General features: G+C 36.5%; 3 protein-coding genes across 7 annotated transcripts in view; 1 reads left to right on the top strand and 2 right to left on the bottom strand.

The window, feature by feature from the left end:
* tiam1b (TIAM Rac1 associated GEF 1b) overlaps positions 1 to 6,915 on the bottom strand; it is a 209,110-nt gene extending 202,195 nt beyond the window's left edge. For all 4 annotated transcript variants that reach the window (XR_012391064.1, XR_012391061.1, XR_012391063.1 and 1 more), the window contains exon 1: positions 6,822 to 6,915. The gene's annotated coding sequence lies outside the window, so the exon portion shown is untranslated. The remainder of the gene's footprint in view (positions 1 to 6,821) is intronic.
* The window catches only part of farsb (phenylalanyl-tRNA synthetase subunit beta), a 168,036-nt gene that overhangs the window by 75,813 nt on the left and 71,307 nt on the right, over positions 1 to 20,916 (top strand). The gene's annotated exons all lie outside the window — the stretch shown is intronic.
* Positions 9,779 to 20,916, bottom strand: part of scaf4b (SR-related CTD-associated factor 4b) — a 61,705-nt gene continuing 50,567 nt past the window's right edge. The window contains exons 17-19 of one of the 2 annotated variants that reach the window (XM_068213554.1): positions 14,347 to 14,500; positions 12,099 to 12,221; positions 9,779 to 10,845 (exon numbers count right to left, since the gene is read on the bottom strand). In XM_068213554.1, the coding sequence (XP_068069655.1) occupies positions 10,379 to 10,845; positions 12,099 to 12,221; positions 14,347 to 14,500 (744 nt within the window). In that variant the 3' untranslated portion in view covers positions 9,779 to 10,378. The remainder of the gene's footprint in view (positions 10,846 to 12,098; positions 12,222 to 14,346; positions 14,501 to 20,916) is intronic. The other variant, NM_001386228.1, reaches the window with a different exon arrangement.

The following is a 20,916-nucleotide window of genomic DNA, read 5'->3' as shown; positions in this document are numbered from 1 at the left end:
CCGGAGCCTCCGGGGCCGCGAATGTTATGTGATACAGCACTGGAAAGCTGAGATTCTCTTCTTTATGCCAATCTTTGAATTGTATGAATCGGATCAGCGGATCAAAAGTTATTAAACATTTAAGAGCAATACTTATTTTTAGCCGCGGGCGGCTGTCTCGGTCTTTAAGTGTTAAAACCGTTGATATGCAATTGTTCATGGTATGATAATCGTGCACGTTCAAATCGTGGTAGACCATCATACCGGTATATTGTTACAACCCTAATGGATATGAACTGTTTTATGGGACCTTGATCTCTGCTGTTTAATTTTGATTTAGAAAATTCAATTCTGCAGTTTAACAGAGTAACTTTTATTCTCATTTCAGTAGTTTGAAATAATATATTGTAAAAGAAATAATACAAATATATTGAATTAAGTCTGTTAAATGGCGAAGCAGTGGCACAGTAGGTAATGCTGTCACCTCACAGCAAGAAGGTCGCTGGGTCGCTGGTTCGAGCCTCGGCTCAGTTGGCGTTTCTGTGTGGAGTTTGCATGTTCTCCCTGCGTTTGCGTGGGTTTCCTCCAGGAGCTCCGGTTTCCCCCCACAGTCCAAAGACATGCGGTACAGGTGAATTGGGTAGGCTAAATTGTCCGTATTGTATGTGTTTGTGCGTGTGTGTGGATGTTTCCCAGAGATGGATTGCGGCTGGAAGGGCATCCGCTGCGTAAAAACTTGCTGGATAAGTTGGCGGTTCATTCCGCTGTGGCGACCCTGGATTAATAAAGGGACTAAGCCGACAAGAAAATGAATGAATGAATGAATAAGTCTGTAAAATAACAGAAACAACAGTTGTTGAAGGATAGATCAAGGTCCCATAATGCAATCCAAAAGCATAAATACTGATTTTTTTTAGGGAATAATTATTATTTTAGCCTCAGGAAACATCATAAATTAGGAAACCTAATCTCCCTATACACTAAAAACTTGGTTTAATGTGACAAATCACAGCCAAATTATCTCAAAAGAATCAACAGTACTCTTGATTCAGCATGCAAATGCTGAAAGACAAATATTTGATTAAATTCAGAATACTTCACGTTACGCCCTCAGAGTTGTTGTTCTGACATTGAGTCATTGAAGAGCGTTTGCGGTCGGTGAATCCCGCTGCCCTTATTATAAACAAACACAAAACCAACTGTCTCAGCAAAAAACAGAGCTCCATTTATTCCCAGCCATTTCTGGAGTCAATGAACAATTCTGTGGACGTGGGTATGATATGAATAATTCACGTCGGGAAGATTTAAAATATGCATATTTGGAGGCCTTATACACTTGGCATGTTTCATCACGGCACGAAACAAAAGTCAAGATCTGTACAAACACCCCTGCTATTAATACACAAATCACATGACAGGCCCACATAAACATGAGGCCTGCAGTGAATTCATGACAGCATGATGAGGGTAACCAAGTAAAGAAAATAAAAAGGTAAATTCCAAATTAGCTAATTAAACAGGTCAAAAATAAAATAAAATATGCATGAGGCCTGAGCTAATGGCAAAAGTCTGCTGATTATTTTAGCATATTGCTGATTGGTGCATATGAATGCATTCCAGCACTTCTCATCTCTCATTTCCAATCTTCATCAGAGATCATATCTGCTGTCTGATAAAGAACAATGAGTTTCCTCTGGAGCAGAGCCTGTTTATATCAGGACTGAACCTGAGAGAGAGCAAGAGAGAGAGAGAGAGAGATTGACTGGTTTGCACTCTATAACTTTAAGACACACTGATCGATCTTTAAAGGTCCCGTGAAATTAAAATATATATATTTAGATGTTAGTATCAGTACAAGGTTCAACACTAAGGATTTTTTTACTGGCCCAATCGGACCAATGGTTCAGATTTTTACTTGCCCTGCCAATATTTTCACTGGCCCCACCAAAAAAAAAATTAATAGCTATTAATTAGCCACAAATTAAAAATGAGATGTGTTAAATTGTTTGTAAATCTAGAATTTAAATATTTAAAAAATGTTATTAATGCTTAATGACCAAAATTCAAAGTGTTTTGAAACAAAAGATGGCTGACCTGCCAAACTGACGTCAAACTGTACAAAACATCACTTCATTTTTTTTGTCATGGACTATATATATATATATATATGTATATATATATATATATATATATATATATATATATATATATATATATATATATATATATATATATATATATATGTGTGTGTGTGTGTGTATATATATATATGGCTGATTCCAGCGTTATGGATGTGACATTTGCAGTAAAAATTCAAAACATAAATTCGCAGAGAAAGTATATGTTAACATTATATTGAACCATCTGTTTATATTTTCCAAAACAACTAACCACAGAGTTATGGGATCAAAAAAATTCAATCTGTGAACATTTTTATACTTTAAATGAGGAAAATAAACAAGCGTTATGGATGTGACAAAAAAAGTCTGCGAGTTTACAGTATACAACATATTTCGTAGAAATTCTGTGAATTAAACTGCACAACCCAAAATAAATAATGCTCAACAAAAGGATAAGAGTTGGCTCTTTATAGAACAAAACTGATTGATTTTATTTTATTTTGACATTTTTGCATTTTTGAGGGAAAAGCTTTGTTATGGATGTGACACTTTTTCGTTATGGATGTGACGGATGTGAAATTGTCATTTGTTTGACTTTGGTAAATCAAATATAATAGTTTGAAAACATTGACAGCGACATTTTAAAGTATTTTTAAAGTACTGTAAAACACTTGCCTGCGCAAAAAATGTAGAAACGGTTTCGCTATTTTGGTGAAAACATTTTTCTTTTCATGGCAAGGTTGACATTTTCATGGAATTGCTCATATATATATATATATATATACATACATACATACATATATATATATACATACATACATATATATATGCACATACACACACACACGCACACACGCGCACACACACACACACACACACACACACACACACATACACACACACACACACACACACACACAGTGTTTCCTCTAGGATTTTTTCCAGCTGTGGCGGCCGGCTTTTTACACAAATCTACCAACTATCTATGGCGTCATTTTAATGACAAATGGAAAAATGTGGTGAGCACAGTATTACAAGTCGGGGATCGCATTTATGTAACGTTAATACGAGCATGCCAATCTCTTTGTTTGCGCACCGATTTCCTCTGCTCGTGCACAAAACTTCTTGCACGCCTTCAAATATGCTGCTCAAGCGCAGATCTTCTAGTGCGCTCTAAAATAAACACTGCTGAAGTGCGATTTAGTGCGTTTATGTAGTGAGTATATCTCCAACATGTATTAGATTTTCTAGCAATATTTCTGAATGTCTCCAGTTAACCTACAAAGTGGCATTAATGCATCCTGAAGTAAACTGAAATGACAATAAACTCCAGCAAAGTAATGTTAAATGTATGCAGAATCACAGACCTTTATCTATAAATAAAGTATAATTGTGGAAACCGTGTTCATCTTAACTTAAAGCTACTTCATGTTTGCTGGCCTCACGCATCGCGCACCTGTCAAAGTCAGTCAATCTGTCAGCACGTCACCTTAAAGTGTTAAACAAATAGCGCACAGCCCTACTACAGTAACAGAAAAGTTTGCTCTGTTATAATTCACTTACCTTTTAATGTGTTTTGGTGCGATTAAAACCCGCTATTAAAAACAACAACAACAACAACAACGACTAAATGTTTTAATTAATAAGAAGCTGTAATGTAGCTGTGGCGGGATGAATTTTGGTGTGGCGCCCCGCCATGGAAGAATAAATGTGGCGGAAATATATATATATATATATATATATATATATATATATATATATATATATATATATATATATATATATCCATGTGTAATATTAAAAGACCAAAAATTAACTTTTATGTGTGATAGGACTAAAAGTTGTTTTCAATTGAAATGAGTAGAGACTTGGACCTGGAAACAGCATTCCATACGTCACTGATACATTACAGGGTTTAACGGTAAGGATTATTTTTACTGGCCCGATTGGACAAGTGGTTCAGATTTTTACTTGCCCTGCCAATATTTTCACTGGCCCCACCAAAAAAAAAGTAAATAGCTATTTCTTAGCCACAAATTTTAAAAAAATGTTTGTGAATCTAGAATTAAATGTAAAAAAAAATGGTTATTAATGTATAATGAGCAAAAATCAAAGTGTAATGCAAACAAAAGTCATGGTATGGAAAATGTGCAGGTATTTTATTGCAAAACAAAATGGCAAACTGTATAAAACATCACTTTTTTTTTTTTGGTCGTTGTGTACCCTCGCAATGTCTGCTTCCAATAAGCTAAAAACAAACGTTTTCCTTTAGCATCATCATTTGATGTTGCTGTCTCTTCGCTGTACTGGTTGTTATGGAAAAAAATAACCTGCTCACACATCCAATCAGATAAGAGGAACTGAAAAGCAATATAACGCTTACGACGAAATCACAGAGAAGGTAGAATTTGAAGGCTTAAAAACCCAAACTGTTTCTCAATTCTAAGATTGTATTTGCAAATATTTACAAATAGTTGCAGGCAAATTAAACTAAAGTGACAAGGCAGCACTGGTTCGATCGGGCCAGTGATGATCCTGTCTACTGTCCCGAGCGTCTCACATGCTGGCCCCGGGCCATTGGGCAGTCCTTATCGTTGAGCCACTTAACAAGAGGATATCAAAAGATTAGATGGATTTACTAGTGTAAACAGAACTATTATAATCAGACAAAGCAGATGTAAACCTGATAGTCTTCCAATGAAGGGTCAATATTTTGAGACCAGGATATCAACACTTTTGGTTGTAGTTGTTTGTTGCTCCTGAGAATACCCAAGCAGCCACTGAGCAACCGAACACAACGATCCACAGCACCTATAGGCACCATGCTACTGAAGCTTAAACTGTCACTTTAAATGCTATCTCTAATATTCATTCATTCATTTTCCTTCGGCTTAGTCTCTATTTCAGCGGTCGCCACAGTGGAATGAACCGCCAACTATTCCATCATTTGTTTTATGCAGCGGATGCCCTTCCAACCACAGGAAACCCATTCCAATACGGGGAGAACAAGCAAACTCCACACAGAAATGCCAACTGGTAAAGCCAGGACTCGAACTAGCGACCTTCTTGCTGTGAGGCGACAGTGCTAACCACTGAGCTACCATCCCAGCACTTCAAATGCTATCTCTTATATAATTAAGCATTTAAACCATTCATTTAAATGCTCCAAAAGCATACATCTTTAATGATGCCCGAACAAGTGCCCGTCACCATGTGGCACACATTCTGAGAATCAACGCACCAGATGCTAGACAGCAGGGGTCAGACCATCACACACACACACACACACACAGCAAGAGAAGCCAGTCTCTCCACATTTGTTCAAGAAGAAAACCTCCAACGACAAGAGCAATGATGGATTGTCACAGCCATCGTTTAAAATCAGCAGTACAGTGAGCTCTGGGCTGTATAAGGACAGGGTCACCGGAGAGCTCGTGCCCTTGGCATTGACTGAGCATCCTGCAGATGAATTCATAACACACACACACACAGACGGGCACGCGCATACATCTGATGCATCTGCTTGACTTTAACTGCAGAAAATAATAAGCATAACCCGTAATTATAAGCAGAACTCTGAGATTAGCAGTCTCCCAGGCTACGTGTTAGCATATGACTGAACATTTTCTTTTCTGCTCAGCCCCTTTATTAATCTAGGGTCGCCACAGCGGAATGAACCGTCAACTTATCTGGCATTTTACACAGCGGATGCCCTTCCAGCTGCAACCCATTACTGGGAAACACCCAAACACTCATTCACACACATTCATACACTAATGACAATTTAGCTATAGCACGTCTTTGGACAGTGGGGGAAACCGGAGCACCCGGAGGAAACCCACGCCAACACGGGGAGAACGTGCAAACTCAGAAACACCAACTGAACCAGCCGAGGCTCGAACTAGAGACCTTCTTGCTGTGAGGTGACTGTGCCACTGCGCCGCCCCCCATTTATTATCATTTAAAATAATAATATATCATTTTCATACTGTTTTTAAAATGTTGCAAGAGGGTTTCGTGTAGATCCTGATAGGAATATGTAAACAACATTGAGTAAAGGGCGAGCTTTAGTTTTACGAACCAAAAGTCAATGTTGTTACAACGTTGAAGGAAGGTTTTTTTATGTGAAAACAATAAAAATAACTAAAACAAAATGTTCAGAAGTGGTTACATTTAAGTTAAATGAACTTAAAGTAGCATTTCAGCCCTTGTATAATACACAATGTGTCCCATCATACTTCCTGAACCATTGTTGATAAAATATGAGTCCTCCAATAAGAGGAAATATGATTCTGGATAACGTGAAAGTTTTAAAATCCCTCACTTGTTATGTTACACAAGAACAGCTAAGAAATTACATAATAAATGACTTAATTATTGTCGTGTGTTGGAAAATTCCCAATTAGGATCCCATTTAGATCGCTTTATCATGACAGGGAATCCGTTAGAAATGTTCTGATCAGGGCGGGAACCGCGAACGTAAAATACAGGGTCGTATGATAACCCTAAACACTGATATCACGACATTTGTTGTGGAAATACTCGCAGGCTTTATAAACACGCACAATTACTGAGTCAATTAACGTTAACATTTCGCGCCCAGCACGTGCGGTCTCCAGTGATGCCGCAGTCACGCGCATCAGTGTTTGTGTCGCCTCAGCGCGCTTCCGTGCAAAAACAAACGCCCTTCATTTGTACATTTTTAATATAGTGTGCACATACCTGTCATAATTCCCGGTCTTGTCCTTGTTTGGAGGTGACGTGAGACATCATGGCATCCTGCGCGCCGCTCCGCTTCCAGTGTTTAGCTCGAGGCTGAAGGGAGGAGCGCGTGACCGTGAACACCAGACTCACCGTGGCGCGCGCACACACTTGTTGGTACCTAATATATGGGTCCGACAGTATTATTTTGGTTTCTTTTTAGGACAAACAAAACATTTAGCTCAATGAATGTGCAGTTTTATATTTTTCGTCATGAATTTTCATATTTTATACTTATTTTGTTCATTTATATATTATTATACTACTGATGATGCACACATTATTAGAGATAGTTCACCCAAAAATAAAAATTGCTCACTATTTACTGATCCTCAAGTGGTTATAACACAAAAGAAGATATTTTATAATATGAAAGAACCATTGACATCTATAGTAGGAAAAAGAAATAGTGTGGAAGACAATGGCTAAAGTTTTTTTTTTTATCTTTTGATCTTAATCTTTTCTTTTGAGTGAATTTCCCCCTTTAAATAGTATTTTTTATTATTATATTTTAAATATACAAAAAATGACTGATAATACATAAGTAAATATACTATATATATATATATATATATACTATGTATATATATTAGGTACACCTTACTAGTACTGCGTTGGGCCCACTTTTGCCTTCAGAACTGCTTTGAAACATCATGGAATAGATTTTGGTTCATATTGACATGATATCATCGTGCTGTTGCTGCAGATTTGTCGGCTGCACATCCAAGATGCAAATCTTCTGTTCCACCACATCCCAAAGGTGCTCTATTGGATTGGGTTCTGGTCACTGTGGAGGCCAATTGAGTACAGTGAACTCATTGTGAACTCATTGTCAAGAAACCAGTCTGAGATCATTCACGCTTTATGACATGGCACGTTATCCTGCTGGAAGTAACCATCAGAAGATGAGTACACTGTGGTCATAAAGGGATGGACATGGTCAGCAACAATACTCAGGTAGACTTTGGCATTGACACGATGCTCAATTGGTACTATTGGACCCAAAGTGTGCCAAGAAAATATTCCCCACACCATTACACCACCACCAACAGCCTGAATCGTTGATACAAGGCAGGATGGATCTTTGCTTTCATGTTGTTGATGCCAAGATCTGACCCCACCATCGGAATGTCGCAACAGAAATTGAGACTCATCAGACCAGGCAACATTTTTCCAATCTTCTATTGTCCAATTTTAGTGAGCCTGTGTAAATGTTAGCCCCAATTTCCTGTTCTTAGCTGACAGGAGTGGCACCCGGTGTGGTCTTCTGCTGCTGTAGCCCATCTAGCTCAAGGTTGGACGTGTTGTGCGTTCAGAGATGCTCTTCAGCAGACCTCGGTTGTAACGAGTGCTTATTTGAGTTACTGTTGCCATTCTAGCCATTTTCCTCTGGCATCAACAAGGCATTTGCGCCCACAGAACTGCCGCTTATTGGATATTTCCTCTTTTTTGACCATTCTCTGTAAATCCTAGAGATGGTTGTGAATGAAAATCCCAGTAGATCATTAGTTTCTGAAAAACTAAGTCCAGCCTGTCTGGTACCAACAACCATGCCACGTTCAAAATCTCTTAAATCACCTTTCTTCCCCATTCTGATACTCGGCTTAAACTGCAGCAGATCCTCTTGGCCATGTCTACATGCCTTAATGCATTGAGTTGCTGCCATGTGATTGGCTGATTAGAAATTTGTAGACAGTGAAGCAGTTTCTGAAGCAGTTGGACAGGTGTACCTAATAAAGTGGCCGATTTGTGTGTATCTATCTATCTATCTATCTATCTATCTATCTATCTATCTATCTATCTATCTATCTATCTATCTATCTATATACATATTTATATATTTATATTTATATATATATATATATATATATATATATATATATATATATATATATATATATATATAAAAATATATATAAAAATATATAGATAGATAGATAGATAGATAAATAGATAGATAGATAGATAGATAGATAGATAGATAGATAGATAGATAGATAGATAGATAGATAGATAGATAGATAGATAGATAGATAGATAGATAGATATACACGCAAGTAGTTATGATCCAATTTTGACTGAGATGTGTTGACAATATTGTTATGTATGTATTATTTATTAGAATCTTAGTTTAAGTTTTAGTAATTTTGCTGTGCACATTTTAAAATTAGGCAAATATTAAATATTTGGCTTTAAAAATATTTATATGCTTCCATTATTTAATTTTATTTGTCTCTCATATTTGTCTGTCTGTGACTTATTCTATCTGTCTGTTATGTGATGAGTCTGGCTGTCATTTTTTATATTTGGCTGTCACGTTACCTTTCAATCTGTCACTAAATCATTAGAATGATCCTGGTCATGGAGGAGTGGAGGGCATGAGACTGATTCCTGAAAGACGCCAGAGACAAACGAGTCTTCACAATAATCCCGTGGGCCAGCCTAAACACGATGGACGTCCAGCGTTCTCCGGCGCCCAGACTGCAGCTCCACACAGGAAGTTTGGCCAGAGGAGAAATGGTCGTGCCCAACTGAGCCTGATTTCTCTCGAGATTTTTCCTTCACTTTCGTCAACTGCTGAAGTTCCTTACCACTGTCGCCACTGGCCTGCTTGGTTTGGGACTTGTTGAGCTGCACATCGATGGATTTGCTCTTCAGTGTTTGGACTTTCAGCAGTAATAAATAAAACCCCACTGAACTGAACTAAACTGAAGTTCAACACTGAAAACTGGACTGACAAAGATTCAATATACTAGAACTTCAATGTTAAGCTGCTTTAACACTATCTATGCTATAAAGATTAATTGAATTGATATAAGGGTTATTTCTAAGTCTTGACAAACAGCGCCCTCTACTGAAAAACACAAGTGTTAACATGAAAGGTCTTTAAAAAAAACAAAAAACAAAACCCAAACAAGTCACTTAAAGAAGCCACATTTACTAATTTTCGTTTTTAGCATGTTAATATAAACAATTAAGACAGAAAAAGGGAAACAAGAACGTCTGGTAAAAAAATAGCCTCATAAAATGAAACGGCCAAAGATGATGCTCCACCGCTGCCGAGAAAGTAACCTGCAGCTTTAACGACTTTAATCATACTCTTCCTCCTCCGGGCTGAAAGGCTACCGTAGCTTTAAACTCATTTTACCTACAAATATATACAACAGAAGATGGAGCGAACGTTTTCCAAACACAGTTCCTTCATTAGCAGAACATCCGTGAAGTGTGCAAACGGGACTATTTACATTACACACTAGACCTATAAAGTTAGTTACTAGGTAGTGAGCATAACTTAGGTTTCACATGGAGCGAGAAAGTGCAGGATTCAAAACAACCCCTGCTTTCATTTCTCTTGTTCAAATGAGTATTCACCATCTCTACTGGGAGATGTTCACTTTAGAAACAGCGTTGTGTAATGTTTTCATCTCCTTTCACAGTCAACAGGACTCAGAGTCCCGCTCTTTTACAGTCAAAAGTTGAAGCCACTGGCCCATAAAAAAAAACAAAACACATTCAACTCAGTTCCCAAATGGGCTTCGTATACGCGGGGCGCCCCTGAAACGAAGAAACGGTGGTTCACTTCTGAATCTGAGTGGTGCTCTTTCTGCTCCTTGTTCACGCCAGTGTGGCTCCTCTGGCCTTGGGGCTCTGGGAAACCTCTGAGGGGGGAATTCTTGCCCTGGAGGTCTCATCCTGAGCATCCGGAATCGTACTGGTGGGGCGTCGCTGAAGGTGGGGTTGGAGACCCGGGGTGGCATCATTTGAGGAGCCACACTGGGAGGAGGATGAACAGGACGAGGCATATTAGGGAAAGCAGGCATGAATGGTGGGCGGAGCCTCACTGGGGTGTGTGGCGGTCCTAATCTGGGCCTCATAAGCCCCGCCCCCATACCAGGAGGCGGACTGAGCGCTTGGGGTCCCATAGAGTCCACATGAGTGATGGGAGACTTTAGAGGTTCTTCTGAGGCTTCTTCAACAGCAGTTTCTGATCATAAGACAGAGAAACAGAGTGTAATTAATACAGTGTGCCCACTCTAAAGCCAAATGTCACATTTTTTGACTAAACAGATGCTTTTCCATGACCTATCCAGACTGAAAAAAAATTATTTACTATAATTAATATTTTCTTAACAGCCACATGTTGACTTAACTGTAAAAAGTGAGTAAACCTGTTATAACTTGGAACTGTTAAGTTTTTATTATTATTTTTATTATTATTGTTGTTGTTGTTGTTGTTGTTTTTGTATTATTATTTTATTATTATTTTATTATTATTATAGTTTTATTATTATTATTATTATTTTTAAATCATCATTATTATTGTTTTACTATTATTATTATTATTAGATCATCATTATTATTGTTTTTATTGTTATTATTATTATTGTTATTATTATTATTATTATTGTTATTAATAATATATTATTATTTTTTATTATTATTATTTTATTATTATTTTTTTTAGATTATTATTACTTTATCATCATTACCATTATTATTATTATTATTATTATTATTATTATTATCATTATTTTATCATCATTATTATTGTTTTTATTATTATTATTATTATTATTATTATTATTATTATTATTATATTATTATTGTTATTATTATTTTATCATCATTATTATTGTTTTTATTGTTATTATTATTATTATTATTATTATTATTAATAATAATATTATATTATTATTATTATTAGTAGTAGTAGTAGTATTATTAGTATTATTATTATTATGCATGTACAGTTAAAGTACAATATTTCTCAAATTATTTTTAACAGAGCAAGGAATTTTTGTGGAGTATTTCCTATAAAAAAATTTTCTTTGGAAGAAAATCTTAAATCGGATAAGTAAGATCCGAGACGTGACTCGCCACAGATTATCTGTTGTGGGCGGGTTAAAGTCCCTGGCGTCTGACTGAGATCAATACTTTTTATTACGTTTAGCTAGCTAAAGCGATCTACTCATGGGAGGGGGTAGAAATCAGGGGCCGTACAATTCGGAAAGGAAGTTGAATTTGGGGGGCACGTAATTAAAGCTGTAAAGCTTTACTTTTCGATTTTACTTTTTCTTTTAATGGGTACTTCAAAAAGTCCACAGAGAAGGGGGTGGGTTGTAGTAACCAGAATGGGGAAGTTCAAGAGTAAAATGAGAAAATATGATACACCGGTGTCCACTGATTAATAAATGGACTAAGCCGAAAAGAAGTCACATTTGAACAGCTGTACTTTACCTGGGACAGATGCAGGAGGAACCGCTGGATTCACTGAAGCCACTGGGATAGCAGGAGGAATAACAGGAGGGATAACAGGACGCATAGCAGATGGAATAACAGGAGGAATAATAGGTCGGAACACTGTAAAAAGAAAAAAGGTAGAAATTCATAATCAGTGTTTGGCAAGTTATTACAGCAACAACAACAACAAAACAATTAATTGCTAATTAATAATTGCATAATTAACATTGTATTTAAACAGCTTTTCAAATTGATATGTATGAAAAGTTGTTTAATTGCTTAATTAGAACTCAATATTACTTAAAAATATTACCTAAAATCCATATAAATCTCATCATACACACTGAAAAAAATGTTTTAGATTTATTTTTAAATGTAAACAAACAAACTAAATTTAGTAATGTTCAACTTCATTTGTTTGTTTAAATTCAGCCCAAATTAATTTTTGCAACCAAGTACTTTTAATAAAAACAAATAAAAAAATAAAAAAATAAATAAATGAATAAATAAAAAATAAAAAAAAGAGTAAATTCAATGAATAATGTTTTTTCAGTATAGAAAATATGAACAAAACTCCTCAGTTTTTCCAAATTGTGAGTAAAGCATGGCTTTTTAGATGTATAAAACGTTAATAATTAAGCAGTCAATAACTAACAAAACATTTGGTAAACAAATTGAAATTCTCTTCAAGAAAAATGATAAAATCTTTGAGTTCGAGGTTTCTTAATCAATCGTTTGACAATAGGTTTATTTTTATTTTTATTTTATTTTTTATCAATTAGTCCTGACAGCAACTCTTTAGGTCATTGTGACCTAATAAGGTAATCATGTTCTTACTTAATTGTATAAGTTACGCAAGCTGTTTTAATTCAGTTTAACATAATAAAAGTCCAATGGACTCATAGGGTTAATTTGATTCAGCTTAAAATATTAAGAAAACCAGGATTTTTTTTTACAGTGTGCCCTTCTTTAGTTGACAAATGTAATTACACTGCAAGATATTTTAGTATAACACAAAATATACTTTGTATAAAAGTTTACTCTACATCTTACACAAAATTTACTCTACATCTCTGAACTGATCAATAGAGACCAGTTTAATTTATTTAAAGTATTTAATGCAAGTAACTAACAAGTAACTGTATTTAATTGATCTAAAAATGACCAGTATTCCCTTTCATTACTTTTTTTTCAGTAAATAAATACTTTAGAGCAGTGTTTCTCAACCACACTCCTGGAGGACCACCAGCTCAGAGGACTTTCCATGTCACACCTGATTCAGATCATCAGCTCATTAGCAGAGACTGAACGACCTGTAATGTGTGTGAGAGACAAAGGAGACATCCAAAACATGCAGTGTTGATCGTCCTTCAGGAACATGGTTGAGAAACACTGCTTTAAAGGAACTAGTTACTAGTCTAAACAATTACACAACATGGTAACACTTTACAAGAAGGTTGTATTAGTTAATGTGAGTTACTACTAATCTGAACAATGAACAGTACATTTATTACAGTATTTGTTGATGTTAGTAAATGAAAATACAGTTGCTCGTTGTTCTTTATGTTTACTCATGGTGCATTAGCTAAAGTTAACAAGCAGAATTTTTCATTTTAATAATGGATTAGTAAATATTGGACAAGCATCGTTCATACTTAGTTCATGTTAGTAAATTCATTAACTAATTAAACTTTATTCAGGTTTCGCCAAGTCAAATATAAGACCTTTTTAAGACCATTATGACTGAAATTTCAGACTTTTTGTAATGGCCAGTGAAATTTCTTTTACTTGCCCTATTAAAATTAAAATTCAGTCATTTCTTAGCCACATATTTTAAATAATGTGTCTAAACAAGCAAAGTGTTGCTATATACACATAAAACAATACAAGTTTTAAAAACTATAACTATAAACTAAATTTATGCAAAACATACATAAATGTATGCATAAATACATGGATAACTTTTAAACAATCGGTATTGTAAGGATGTAAGAAAGATAATTACACCATGTTGGTAAATCAAAAGAAAAATAAGACCTGCTCAAAAGTTTTCAAGACCTACAAAGCCATATTTCAGTGAATTTAAGGTCTAAAATTTAAGATATTTAAAAACTTTTTAAGACCCCGCAGACATGTGTGACACAACAATATATAATATATATAATATATATATATATATATATATATATAACAATAAAGTTATTTATGCTTTTATTGTATGCACTGTCCATCTGTCAGCATTTACCTGGAGGCATCTGGGTTGGGCTGAAGACTGGAGGAGGAAGAAATGGCGGAGGGGAGGCTCCTGTAATCAGGCCTGGAGGTGGTAAACTCATGATAGGAGGCGGTCCCGAGACCACATTCATCACAGGAACAGGAACAGGTTGAACTGGAGTACTCTATAATGATGCAGAGAGAAAACCAATGAGGATGTGCTGTGTGAACGGACATTTACAACAACAACCAGTGTACAGTACGATATCAGTAAAAGCACATGAGGAGGCAAAGAGTGTTCTGCTGCATTCTTTACTGCTGACAAATCCACAAGCTTCTGTTATCCATATTGCACCAGACTGCATGTCTCATCCGAAAGACGGTGCTCACTGAGCAGTATAGAGTCCCCATCAATATACTGAGGCGTTAAAACTCACACAGAGCCCTGCTGGTCTCTCTAACACCACTTCCGGCAGCAACCTAGCTTTCCCATGTGATCTCCCATCCAGGTACTGGCCGGGCACAGCCCTGCTTAGATTCAGTGGGTGACCATGTGAGAGTTGCAGAGAGCTAGCTGCCGGTGTTGAGTTTTACCATTTCTAAAATTTATTTAGCCGATCTACAGGTTTTAAAGAAGTGATTTTAGCTTAGCTTAGCATAAATCATTGAGTCGGATTAGACCATTAGCATCTCGCTCAAAAATGACCGAAGCTTTAAAGTTACATTGTGAACTAAGAGTGACAAAAGAAGAGAAGCTGTTACTTTTTAGGCCAGACCTGGGTATTTTATGGTCCCGGCCACATTTGGCCCCCGGGACATTTTTGAGCGGCCCGCGTGAAGTAACTAGTTAATTTAAATTCCAATGCAAATGGGATCATTCAATGCTCCGGTCTGATAAAGTCAATGTAGGTCTACATTATTTTGCTAAATGTCTGCAACGAGCCATTAAAAAAATCCACAAATACGTATTGTGATTGTTTATTCATTCATTCATTCTTTTTCCTTCAGCATAGTCTCTTTTTCAGAGGTCGCCACTGCGGAATGAACCGCCAACTATTCCAGCATATGTTTTACGCAGCAGATGACTTTCCAGCTACAGCTACACTACGGCCAATTTAGCTAATCCATTTCGCCTATAGCGCATGTGTTTGGACTGTGGGGAAAACCGGAGCACCCGGAGGAAACCCACACCAACACGGAGAGAACATGCAAACTCCACACAGAAAACTGGCCCAGCTAGGACTTGAACCAGCGACCTTCTTGCTGTGAGGCCACAGTGCAAGCCACCGATGCAATTGTTCGGAATGTTTATTAAATAATGATATAATTGTGTGATCTGCATGTTATTGTCTTAAAGGGCACCTAGGTTACCCCTTTTTTCAGATTTAATACAAGTCTTTTGCGTCTCTAGAATGTGTATATAAAGTTTCAGATCAAAATACCCATCAAATTTTTCATTATTCCTTTTACAAGATGCTGTTTTATACTGATTTCCAGCAGGGGGTGGTTTTGTTGTACTGCGCCTTTAAGCCGAGTTCTGCCCGCCTACTGTTTCTACATGCCTCCTCCCTCAGCTGCGTCAGACAACAGACAGACTTAAAGGAAGAAGGTCTTACGTAGCGTTTGTGAGATACTACAGTAAGAACTAACCTTTACTAATCAGTATTGTGAAGTTGCATTGATGAGTCACACACAATATCGTTACAAAGTTAACGCACACGCACACACACACACACACAGGAAGGCAGACAGACAGACAGAGCACGCTTAGCCTAGTTAAGGCTAACCTAAAGTACTGTGTGGATATCTGTTTTGCTAATGTACAAAATAAACCTGATTTAACTTCCACAAACCAGGATTGAAGCGTCTTCTTTTATAATTGTTCTGACACGCGGCTGTGCTGATGAAGTAAAGCTGAAGTAAAACGCTGTAATTAATTACACACATACTCTGTTTTAAAACACTTTAAACGTGAAATTTACTCATAATCACATTTGATGATGATTGCTGATCCTAGCGAACAGAACAGAGCTTTTATTCCCGGTTACTTTGCGTATGTCTTCCTGGTCTTGTTGACATATACACGTGACTACCGGAACATGTTAATGTGCGCAGCTGTCAATCAATTCGGTGGGCTGGGGGATCGCACACCTACGTAATGGTGCGATCGATTTGAAAACAGCTCCAATTGGCCGACCCTTTTTTTGTAGTTAAATTGAATAAAAAGGACTGGGTGTGTTCATATCACCCCAGTATGACGGTCTATACACTATACCAACACACAGATCTGTCCAAACAGCTTGAAAAGTAGATTTTTTACCATAGGTGCCCTTTAATAGTGGCAGTTACTGCATTCGCCCGGCCCTGTAAAACTGCCCAAGTTTATATTGTGGCCCCTTAGAAAAATGAATTGCCCACTGGTGTTCTATGTCTGATGTGTGCTCTCGATACTCTAAATGTATTCAAAGATGGTAAAACTCAATTGTTTAACTTTACGGGAGTAATAAACTGAGTCAAATAAAGTGGAGTATTCCTTTAAGGATGAAAAGCATCTACAAGGTTGCAAATTCTAGAGGGAATCAGTCTCTAAATCAGAAAGCACTGATTTCCAAGACCTTCATTGTAGTTCATCGTTTTCAGAGTTTTCTTCCAGGAATGAACAAACCCTAATATCCATAATTTTCATCATAGTGTGTTGTCCTCACTGATTCTCAGATTTAATATACTGATATCACTGATTTCATTTTTATTCACAGAGATAACCAAAATTATGTTAGCTAGAGTGTTTTTATTTATTTATTTTTTACATATAACTTTGCACTGGGATGGTTTGCTGCTGAGTGTGACGCGGCTGGGATGAGAATGAGCACCTCCGAGTCCGAGGCCATGGTGCTCCACCGGAAAAAGGTGGAGGTTGGAGGAAAGTTCTTACCCCAGGTGCAGGAGTTCAAGTATCTTGGGGTTTTGTTCACGAGTGAGGATGGAACGTGAGGTTGACAGGTGGATTGGTAATGTGGTCAATGGACCGGTCCATTGTGGTAAAGAAGGAGCTGAGCCGAAAGGGAAAGCTCTTAATTTAGCGGTCAATCTACGTTCCTTAAGGTCATGAGCTTTTGGTCATGACTGAAAGGACAAGATATCAGATACAAGCGTCTGAATTGAGTTTTCTTTGCAGGGTGGCAGCGTGCAAACTTATAGATGAAGAGCTCTGTCACACAGGAGGAGCTCGGAGTAGAGCTGCTGCTCCTCCACATCGAGAGATGTCAGCTGAGGTGGCTCTGGCATCCGTTTAGGATGCCTCCTGGACACCTACCTAAGGAGGTACACGGAGGTACACCCAGGACACATGGTCTCGGCTGGCCCGGAAACGCCTCGGGAACCCCCCCCCCCGGGGAAGCTGGAGAAAGTGTCTGGGGAGAGGAAAGTCTAGGGTTCTCTTCTGAGACTACAGGGTATCTGCAGGAGTTATATTTAAGACTTTTTAAGACCTTTTTAATACCACAAAGAATGAAATTTAAGATCATTCATGAATTTTTATTCAACTTAGTCCCATTTTTTTCAGGGGTTGCCACAGCGGAATGAACCACCAACTATTCTAGTATATGTTTGACACAGCGGATGCCCTTACAACTGCAACTCATTACTGGGAAACACCCAAGCATTCATACACTTTACAGCCAATTTAGTTTATTCAATTCATTTATAGTGGATGTCTTTGGACTGTAAATTTAAGACCAGTTTTAAAGTATCAAATTTGCAAAAATATGCAAAAAACAAAAGTATGCAACACAAATAATTACCACCCTTAACACTCTTTATTGTATATTGTGTTGCTGCCATAACAGAACAGACTGGCTGAAATTGTCAACCGTCATTCCAAAAATCATACAATTCCAGTCCCGGGCTGATTAATTGGTGCATATCTGCTAATGTATGAGTTGACGTATGAGTGGTCATAAGCTATTAGAGCTCAAAACCTAAAAATGGATATGTTGGTCGATTTAAATACATCACAGAAAGCTAAAGTAATACTTTAATTAGATGTGAAATGGAAATCCTGCTTGTTATTCCTGGACAATGAATATCGGGACAGTCAAAGGACTACAAAGGATGAATCAGTTTTATTCTTCATTGCTTAGAAGCGAAGGACACATTTTAAGGCCACATTTGAAGGAGCCTTCAAAACTGGGACATGGTTTACTGCACTGTTATGATGCATTTAGGTTTTGAATGGGATGTTGGTAGGAGACAACCTCTGAACTGGGACATAATTGGGTTATAATTTATCCAGATTGAAATATGAAAATACAGTTGAGGTCGGAATTATTCGCCCCCTTGTTTATTTTTCCCCAATTTCTGTTTAACGGAGATATGAGTATTTCAACACATTTCTAAACATAATAGTTTTAATAACATTTAAAGGCTTAACTAGGTTAATCAGGTTAACTAGGCAGGTTAGGGTAATTAGGCAAGTTATTGTATAGCGGTGGTTTGTTCTGTAGACTATCAAAAAAATATATAGCTTAAAGCAGGGGTTCCCAAGCTTTTCAGCCCACGACCCCCAAAATAACAATGCTAGTGACTCGCGTCCCCCAATATCCTCTGAGGGGGTTATAAATACAGAAACCTTGCATGCAATGACGCAGACACACCAATTAAATTTGTGTCAGTGCTTTAAATGTGCCAGAAAGTATAACCTGATGTTATAAAATCAAAATGCATCTGACGCTATTGCTGCCTTTAATATAATGTAATTACCCCAGGGGTCGCAATCCAATAGAACTAGTAACTATAAGCTACTATAGTAACTATATAGTATATAGTAACTATAAACGACTATTTTTATTTTCAGTATAGTTATGGATAAAATATGGTAATTCTTATGGTTTTATAACAATAAATAGATTTTTGAAAATCACCAGGCGACCCCCCCTTCATTGCCCCGCGACCCCTCGGGGGGTCCCGACCCCCACTTTGAGAACCACTGGCTTAAAGGAGCAAATAATTTTGACCTTAAAATGGGTTTCAAAAATTGTAAAACTGCTTTTATTCTAGCCAAAATAAAACAAATAAGACTTTCTCCAGAAGAAAAAATATTATCAGACATACTGTGAAAATTTCCTTGCTCTGTTAAACATCATTTGGGAAATATTTAAAAAAAGGAAAAAAATTAAAGTAGGGCTAAAAATTCTGTGCTTCAACTGTATCTAAAATACATACACTGTAAAAAGTGATTGTTTTACTTTACTTTAACCTGTTGCCTTAAAAGTGCCAAGGTGACTTAAAAAAGTAAACCTATTGCAACTTAAAACTGTTAATAGCTCATGTACTTAAAATGAGTAAACCCAATCATTTTAAAAGCAACAGGTTTTCTCATTTAGTGAAAAACTAATCATTTTTACAGTGTAGTTCATTTAAAAATCTATTTTTCCACCTATCAAGCTTTAGTGCAACCTAAAAACCTGTTATTGTGTGATCCTCATATCTTCAATATATGGTATCCACATCAATCTGGTGATATGTATAATGCAAAGTTTTTCTTTGTAGGGATACAAAATATATGGTTTGAGCATTGATATCGCTAGTGTGCATCGTCAGTAGTCACAGAGCAGGATATATGTAATGTTGAGTTGGGATTATATTTGACCAGAAACCACAGGTAAAAACAAAAATTTCATCATAATAGAGTGAATGTTTATCATCTGCAAAGTGTTTTAAGGCCTGTGGCTTTGTAAGCATTTTAAGAGAGTTTAAAGCATTTTATTGGTGCATAAAGAAGTTTCATAAAGATTTATTCATCCATTTTCAGCTAAGTCTCAGATTAAAGAGAGGTCGCCCTTTCCAGCTACAACCCAGTACTAGGAAATAAAAACGATTCATTTTATTGAATAATTTACATGATGAAGACAATGCAATATTTTTTAACATTTGGGTCGTGTATATATATATATATATATATATATATATATATATATATATACATATATATATATGGTACTAAATTTGATTCATGTGATTAAAAACATCTTGCTGCAAATAAGAGGAAAAAAAACTTACAAAGGTAAGAAAATTAAAAAAGAACGTGCTGGATAAATTGGCGGTTCATTCCTCTGTGGCGACCCCACAGTTGAAGTCAGATTGATTACCCCCTTGAATTATTAGACCGTTTGTTTATTTTTTTCCCAGTTATAACTCATCTCTTATAACTGATTAATTTTATCTTTGCCATGATGATAGTAAATAATATTTGACTAGGTATTTTTAAGAACACTTCTATACAGCTTAAAGTGACATTTAAAGGCTTAACTAGGTTAATTAGGGTAACTAGGCAGGCTATTGTATAATGATGGTTTGTTTTGTGGATTATCGAGAAAAAATAAAGTTTAAAGGGGCTAATAACTTTGACCTAAAATGGTGTTTAAAAAATTAAAAACTGCTTTTATTCTAGCCGAAATTAAACAAATAAGACTTTCTCCAGAAGAAAAAAATATTATCAGACATACTGTGAAAATTTCCTTGCCCTGATAAACATAATTTGGGAAATATTTAAAAAAGAAGAAAAAAAAAATCACAGGGGGCTAATAATTCTGACTTCAACTGT

The sequence above is a fragment of the Danio rerio genome, chromosome 15 (genome assembly GCF_049306965.1).
Source record: "Danio rerio strain Tuebingen ecotype United States chromosome 15, GRCz12tu, whole genome shotgun sequence".
In the NCBI taxonomy this organism is placed as follows: Eukaryota; Metazoa; Chordata; class Actinopteri; order Cypriniformes; family Danionidae; genus Danio; species Danio rerio.
This window is presented reverse-complemented; position numbering and strand designations above follow the sequence as displayed.